At 39.0% G+C, this 8,401-nt stretch overlaps 2 protein-coding genes across 2 annotated transcripts; both read right to left on the reverse strand.

Annotated features, from left to right (window-relative positions):
• Positions 1–3,464: 3,464 nt before the first annotated feature.
• On the reverse strand, positions 3,465–4,352 carry LOC140922504 (protein fem-1 homolog B-like). Its single transcript, XM_073372482.1, has one exon. It carries the CDS (start codon positions 4,350–4,352, stop codon positions 3,465–3,467), a length of 888 nt encoding a protein of 295 aa, XP_073228583.1.
• A 26-nt stretch (positions 4,353–4,378) lies between these two features.
• LOC140922505 (ankyrin repeat domain-containing protein 16-like) lies at positions 4,379–5,852 on the reverse strand. Its single transcript, XM_073372483.1, has one exon. It carries the CDS (start codon positions 5,850–5,852, stop codon positions 4,380–4,382), a length of 1,473 nt encoding a protein of 490 aa, XP_073228584.1. The 3' UTR covers position 4,379.
• Between the last annotated feature and the right edge of the window lie 2,549 nt (positions 5,853–8,401).

The following is an 8,401-nucleotide window of genomic DNA, read 5'->3' on the forward strand; positions in this document are numbered from 1 at the left end:
TTGGGGTTTTTGATCATGGTTTGTATTTTTAAATTCTCTTTCAGTTTTGTGGTTCAGTTTTGTATTTTTTTGCACGTGTTTCCGCTTTGAGATGTTTATTTCTGTTTTGGGATTTGTATTTCTGTTTTCTGGTACTGTTTTTCTGTTTTGGGTTTGCTGTATCCTGTTTTTGCATTGACGGCACCCTATGAAAGAGAAACAGTCTTTGCATTGTGTTTTCGTTCATTATTTGTAGCAAGTGGAGCAATAAATTACCTTGCACTAAAAATAGCACACGCAAAGAAATAAGGTCTTTCCATAACACTGAGAACAGCTATTGTACCACCCTAAAAAGAATAATGCACAATATTACATGTAATAATATCATAACATGGAGTTTTCAAGGTGCAGTTAAACCACTGTAAAGGCTAAGACTTTATGGTCACTTACAGAAGGTGGTCGCTTACGGCACTTCCTTGGAGTAGATTTCCGGGCACATCTACTTTAAAGCAGATAATTTACTGCACCGATTTCTTTCTCAGTTACATGTTGTTACTTAAGTTCTTCGTATACTCCTAGTAGCGTACAGCGAACATAAGAGTTCAGACAAATCGTTAAGGGGTCGCTTTTTAGGAGGTTAAAAACAATGGGAAATCTCTTTAACGCGGTCGCTTAAGGATGGTGATCTTTTACGAGAGGCAGTTGTTTACGAGAGGTGGTCGCATATGGAGGTTCGACTGTATTAGTATTTTCGTAATATGTGATTTAACGACATTGAAGCCAGACTTGAAAAGAGTTAAAAATAAGACAACCTGAAATTCACAGGCTATCTATGTTATCAAAACGAACCGGCAGGAGCGCGAAATTAACCCACGAAAATGAAAGGATTTCAATAAAAAGCGGCTTACCTTACTCACAATGTATGTAACGTCTTTCCTGTGTAGTGTGCTGGTCGATTTAGTATTTAGGGCTTTAGTGTAACCAGTTGCGAGAGAAATTAAAGTGGTACTCGGAAAAAATTATGTTGTTAGTAAAGTCGCGCGTCTTAAAATATGTCATTGGTTCTTAATGGTTAGTCAGATAATGTTACCTTTTTACCAGATATTTAGAATTGTTAAAGCTCATAAAGAAATACTATTCAAATTTTTTTTACCATTTTTTTTCTGCTAGGTCATCCCTTTGACAAAATCATTTTATGTTTGAAAAATCTATGTATTTTCCTGTAATTCCTGATAATTCACACGATCTTTTGAGAACTAGTGGTTCTTATGTTTTCTACGAAATAATTTTTTGACGTCATGGATCCATGAATCACGTTTCATCTATCATGCCTGTTGAATCCCGGGGGGGACTCCGCATATGAAAGGGGTGGGGATGCTCGTCGTCTCGCTTAGGGTTATAAATTTCGGATTTTGGGCTGACTTAGGGTGTGCTGGGCAAAACGCCACCATATTTAGCCGTGAAGGTTTCGTTTAGGGTTGCACGCGAAAAAATATATATTTGATATGTAAAACAAAAGAAGCAAGGCCGATTTTACAGTCGGGAATATATATAATTTTATCGATATTTCGGAAGGCACGGCCTTCCTTCTTCAGGGTCTTACATGTAAGAAGGAAGGCCGTGCCTTCCGAAATATTGGTAAAATTATTTATATTCCCGTCTGTAAAATCGTCCTTGTTTGTTTTGTTTTATATTTTCACTTATTACTGATTAGATCCTTCATTAGGATCCGGTCTTTCTTTTTTGTATTAAAGCTGGTCCTTGCTTCAAAAGTTGATATTTGACATGTATATTTTTAATTCGTTTTATTTAATTACTCCATTCATAAAATCCAAGTTTTCTATAACATCAATATTTAAAGGAGACGTCTTTGTCCATTGTTTTACAAGAGTGTAATAATAACATGGTCTCTTTTAGGTAACCTGAGATCAGGCCCAATTTTAGCGGTTCTCATACATTCTCTCTAACGGCTACCGCTTAAATTGGGCCTGTTTTCGTTTCGCCTTGCCCGCCGGAATGTTATTACAAAGCGAAACGAAGATTGGGCCTGATCTCAGGTTACTTTTAGAGGTCAAAAAAAGCTTGGGTAACGCCCAGATCGGTCTCCTCTAGGGGTTTAATTCAAAATTTCTGACGAGCATCCCCACCCCTTTCATATGCGGAGTCCCCCCCTGGTGTTGAATAAAAGGAGAAAAAGCAAAAAGACAGGAAAAAAAAATACTCAGAATACATTTAGTATCTGTCTTAAAATTTGTGCTTGTAACGTACGAAAGGGATGTTTAATAATTAGTAATACGCACCATTAGAATCACTGAGAACTTAGTATTACTTTTGAACGATAATGTAGTGAAATTGTTCTTTAGCATGAAAACTTCGGTCGACAAGTATGCTTGTGTATATTTTGGAAAACCACGTCCGTGAATCACTCACGCAATGTCTTGACGTTATGTACCCTGCGAGCAGAGTCTCCTTCGATCGTCCATCTAGGAAGATCGAAGGAGACTGCTCGCAGGGTAGATGATATGTCGTCATTAACAAATGCTTTGTTTCTTCGCCTCCATATATGGAAAGTGGTTCCCTTGGGAGTTTACGGATGGACACACGCCCTCAAGCGGGGGCGGGGAGGGGGGTCAGTGCAGGCCTACAAATAGCCGAAAAGCGGGTTACGCCCCTGGCAACTGTATAAATAATAAGGTACAGTAACAGGTATATACCGTAGACCATAAACCACTGTATAACGGTATTTTTTAAGGAAAAATATTTTAAAAAAGTATACTGCAACACCTTCACTACCAACTTTTAATCGTTTAGTTTACCACTCCTTAAGGTGGGCAGGTTCTGAAGTTGCTCCTTTTCGAGATCTTCATCAGAGTTATTAGTGGGGAGGACAGGAGGGAGGGGGGGCTAGGGATAATACACAGTGGAATGGGTACATGGGGCAGGAGGGGTACGTAGGGCAGGAGGGGTACATAGTGCAGGAGGGTAGACGGTGAAAGAAAACGAGATGGGAGGTGGGAGTTTTAAATGGGTCGGAAGCAGAAGAAATAGGAGGAAATTATGCAACAAAAATCAATGTTTTGCAATCCAAGATGACCTAAAGGGAAGAGGCAAGAAAAAAAAAGAGTGGGGAGGTTTACCCCACCTGTCCCACCCCACCCCCCTTATTGGGGGAGTCATATTACCCTCGTCCCATGATTAAAAATAGATATAGCTATAGAAAAGTGAGGTCCAATGTGACTATTGGTTTAATCTCAAATTCTTTATTTTTAGGTTTATGGTTCATATTTTTGCTGTCAATACAACCTTCCAGATCCAAAGAACTGAATGCCACAAAGTAAGCCCGTCACCTTGTGTACCTAGTAACCACCTTTGAAGCCAGAAGCATAAAAATCAGGAAATTTGGTCATGTTTTCTCGATAGTTAAAATGTTAAAGAATATCAATGATGCTACTAAAAATTTATTGTATCTAAGCAACTGATAAATTTTAATGCCTGCTGATGTAATTCTCCAGGATTTTTGGTACCACACCCAAATAAGGAATTCCAAACTTTTTGACAGCTCTGGCACTGAAACACTTTAACTCCAGTTTTCTTCTCTCTGAAAGAATCATGCGAGCTTCATCAGTTCCAGCCATGTCCATGGGTGTTTTACCATCATTGTTGACAAAATCATGATGAGCACCTCCATAAAACAAAAGCTGCAGGATTTCAGTAACAAGATAAAGTTTGTCATTCCTGGGTTCTAACATGACAGCTATGTGAAGTAGAGTGTTTCCTTCATTGTTGATGACATTAAAATTGAACCCTTCGTTCAAAAGAAGATTCACTGCTTGAAGACAAGGAGATGAATCATCATCGTCTGTGCACCTTTTGATGAACTCATGTAACAGTGTATTTCCATATCTGTTTCTAGGATCCTGCATGAAAAGTTTCCTCAACAACATGGTCAAACTTGAGGCATTCCTCTCGTCACAAAATTCAGATTTTGAAATCATGAGCACAAGTTCAAGTGAACAGTCAAAGAGATCCTCCCGGACCAGCTCTTGAAAGTATTGCTTGTTATCATTTAATCTTCTTCTCTTTGTATGTTGCTTCTCATACTCAATAACTATTTGCCTCAGCAATTCAAGCAAATCCTTTTCTTTTAGATGATTACTCCTGCTGCAAATTTTATGCAATAAATGACTTATTTCTTGAAAATCATCAAGGGCAGATAAATTAGATTTCTGTGCTATATCCACCGCACGACTATACAATGCTATTAGTAAGGATGGATCAGTAAGGTTGCAACTGCTACAAACAAATCTAATTGATCGAAGTAGCTCACTGTGGTTTGTTCCAAGGATTCTCTCTTTAATAAGAAGGGATTCCATTAGGATAGACTCAGTGTCACCTTCTATCTAAGCAAGTTCCTCAGGTGTTTGGCTCTCTTTTCTGTTGCCATAAGCAGGTTTCTTCGGTTGTTTTAATATAGGCTGAGATGGATCTACATATCTCTCTTCCATGCCACGCTTGATGTACATCAGTCCTTCTGCAACAAAAAAACTATGAAGACTAAACTCTTTATTTTGAGTGGCACGAGAGGCACCAAGCAGCTCTAGAGCATCCACTCTTTGCTCTCTTGTTATTTCTGGTCTCTGGATTAAATACTCCACCACTGCAATATTTGCACTAATGCAGGCTTGATGAAGTGGTGTTAGTCCTTGGTGGTTGCACATGTGGGATGCTCCAAGATTTAACAGCATTTCTACAACCTCAGGAAGACTAGAGCTTGCAGCATAGTGAAGGGCAGTGTCACCATCTTTGTCTTGAAGATCCACATCAGCTCCATGTTTGATAAGAAAGGTCACCACATTTACATGGCCATCACGACTTGCTAACATCAATGGGGTTTCATTATGAAACGTATGTGCATTGACATCAGCTCCATCTTTTATCAAACAACTTAAAACTTCACAAATTGAGGCCTGAGGACTTTGCATAGCATGATGAAGAGCTGTTTGACCATCTTTGTCTTGAAGATCCACATTAGCACCACATTTAACAAGAGAGGTGACTGCATTTATGTGACCCTTTTCAGCTGCTATCATCAGAGGAGTGACTCCATTGTTTGTACGTGCATTGACATCAGCTCCAATTCCAATCAAACAACTCAAAATCTCAGATGAGACATCAGAACCATAAACAGCATGGTGAAGGGCTTTGTAGCCATCACTGTCTTGAAGATCCACATCAGCTCCATGTTTAATGAGAAGAGTGAGTGCATTTATGTGACCCCTTTTAGCCGCTATCATCAAAGGGGTATGTTTCACTTTATTAACTCCATTGACATCAGCTCCATTTTCAATCAAACAACGCAAAATCTCACCTGAGTTGTGTGAACTACCTGCAGCAAAGTGAAGAGCTGTAGAGCCAAGTCTGTTATGTGTAAGAGCCACATTGGCTCCGTACTGTAGAAGAACGTTAACAGCATTTGTGCGACCACACAAACTCGCCCCCATCAGAAGGGTCCATTCATTTTTTAAACGTGCATCGACATCAGCTCTATTTTCAAGGAAGTACCTCAAAATATCAGTATTTCCATTAACGACCGACAAAAACAATCCATCCCGAAGCGGAACCCCTATATGTACGTTGTGCTTAAAAAGTACTTTAACACTATCGAGATCTCCATTTTCAACTGCAGCTACCAGCAGAGACTTGCTATCTGGAAATGCACTGGAGACGTGTCGTCGTTTTATAGACACCCATCGATCTGGGGATAACACGGAAGCTCTTTCACCTCCATTCATATTTTCGAGAATCTCGTTGAGTAAAACAGCATCTCTAACCTCTAAGGCCTCAAATATTTCTTTGGTTCGATTATAAGCCATACGGGAGTGAAAAATGAACAAATTCGTTTAACGATAAAGTAAATGCGATGTGACGCACGCGGAAATATTTACAACGCTATGCGCGCATGCTCTTGCTTTTTGAGCAAAAATACCTTCCGCTGACAAAGTTTGGAATTTCAGTCCCTCCATATCGACATTTTACGATTTCATTTACAAAATACAGAAAATTGCCATGAGTTCTGAAGTGCAGCAACAAATTCAGCAGGATTGGGATAACAGAGAATTCATAGAAATTGTCTCTGAGGGAATAAAAAAGATTGCAGAGTTCCTAAACGACTTTGGTAAGCCAAAGATTTTCTCAATCTGACTGACTACTGCAATGAGCAATATTGTTTTCTACAGTTAAAAAGTCAATTTATGTAGTGTTAGAAACATAAAATGTTATGTCTGCACTAATTTGTACATGTTTTGTGGTATGCTGTGACTAAATCTTAATTTAGAACCGATGCATGGACTCTTTTTAATACCACATCTCTTCAAATGCCAGATATGTCATGCAGATCAAGATTAGCGAAGATAAATGATCAACTAACATCACTTGAACAGAGAGTGGAATTTATTGAAGCCAGAGTAAGTAGCCCCTGAGCCTCGTTCAGGGACACGCAACGACGGTTTCCTCCTAAATACGTTGGAATAGTTTTTAAGGGTATCTTGGGCTCATCCTTGCCTTGGTGTAAAAACCAGTGTGAAACTCACAATAAATTGACTTAAAACAATGAATACAAGAAGCCACTGAGAAGTCAACAAAATAGAGCCAGGAAAAATAATAGCTAAAAAACAAAGGAAAACTTCTCAGGTTTTTACACCGAAGTAAACCCCTATCCAGAGTACTTTTTAAAATACTCTGAATCGATCTCAAGAATTGCATTCTAAACGGTGCTATGAAATTTTTTTGCCTGTTCAGTCATCCTACGGGAACTTGAGTCATTTTGAATCTACAAGGGCCTCAGTATTATTTTCCCCAAAATTTTAAATGCAATTAAGCATATTACAGAAGTGAGCATTTTTCTGATTCTTCGGTATGTCCATCACATTTTGGAATCCGAAAATTTTAGGTTTCCTTTTTGTACGAAAAAATTAGCCTAACCTGGGTAGTGAAAGGTAAAGAATTGAACTTCATTTGGAAATAAGTAGAAAAGCTTCGAAAACTCTACATGAAGAGAATTACGCTTATCTAGAAAATTTTAACCAACCTCAAAACAATAGAAAATTCTAGGCAATATTTGCTTCTCTGAACAGATATTTTACAGAAACAGTCGTTGGGTGTCCCTTCAAATCCCTGAACCAAAATTTAACCCCCCAAAAATCCCATGATGCAGAATTTCTGAGCCATAAAAATTTATTCGCGGAACTACACGGTCGGGATACGTGGGAAAAAAAAATCCGTACTTAAAATTATGAAGCTACCCCAAAAAATACTTGCCAAAATTTTCCAACCCAAAAAATCCTGAAAACGAAAATTTCAAACTCCAAAATTCCTTTGATCGTCCTGTCACTTGATATCTGGAGTACCCCCCAAGGGTTCCAGCCTAGTGCCCCAGTCCAGGGTTTTCTTTGAAGGACTTTACAAATTTACAAGTAGTGGCAGATCCAGACCTTCAGATAAGGAGCGGAGGGGGGGGGGGGGGGGTGCGATAAGCTGGGGGCCCAGTCTCAAAAAAAAAATTTTCAGGCCTTCGGGGCCTCAGTCTGGTCTTAAAATAAGGGGGAGGTCACTGACAAGTCGGTATTCTGTCATGGTAGCTAACCCATAAATTGCATCTAGCTTATTTTCCTGTGAAAATGTTTGAGCTTGAGCATTGTTAATTGAAACAGGAGCCCAATAAAACACACCCCTATTGTAATCAATGCTTATTTCCCCTCTCCCTTTCCATTCTGGACCATTTGAAGGGGACTTGGTTTCAAAGGTAGTAGCCCAAGAGAAACCTGGATTACAGGAATTGAGTCTCACTGCAGTGATATTATGGTGTAATCAGCAAATAAATTATGCTAAAATCAGGCTGCGATCAATCATAAAATCGGTTCTTTGTCTGAGACAAAATACTTCACCACTGATACATTTCTAGCCTGCCAAGATGAAATGTGAATTTTTGAGACAAAATTATTATTCTTTGACTGTTCTCATAGACTCTATCAACCTCAAAAACACCCAGCTATTCCTAGGTATTTCTTTATGCAAGACCTCACTGATGATCATTTGGGTGCAGGGGCCCGTTTCTCGAAAGTCCCGGTAACTTTTTGAGCTCAAAATCAAATATTCAAATCGAAATATAAAGAATAAGAGCGTGGGTCCTGGCTAGCAAACTGCTCCATTTTGTTCCATTAACTTATCATAGTTTTATCACGTTAAATGCAAAACTATTGAAACCTCTATCTTACATGTAAACAACAGCAGCTTTACAGGCCCGTTAATTATCGGTAATTTCGAGAAACGCGCCCCAGGCCATAACAATCAAAGGTCAAAACACTCTTGCTCCAATGCTCCAATGTAAGTTTCACTTGATAGATCGTCAAAACATGCATGATTA

Source organism: Porites lutea, chromosome 13, assembly GCF_958299795.1.
Source record: "Porites lutea chromosome 13, jaPorLute2.1, whole genome shotgun sequence".
Taxonomy (NCBI): domain Eukaryota; kingdom Metazoa; phylum Cnidaria; class Anthozoa; order Scleractinia; family Poritidae; genus Porites; species Porites lutea.

What these genes read in the sequence shown, in the direction of transcription:
- LOC140922504 (XM_073372482.1), bottom strand. Translation starts at nt 4,352, where the DNA reads ATGGAATCCCTTCTTATTAAAGAGAGAATCCTTGGAACAAACCACAGT.
- LOC140922505 (XM_073372483.1), bottom strand. Translation starts at nt 5,852, where the DNA reads ATGGCTTATAATCGAACCAAAGAAATATTTGAGGCCTTAGAGGTTAGA.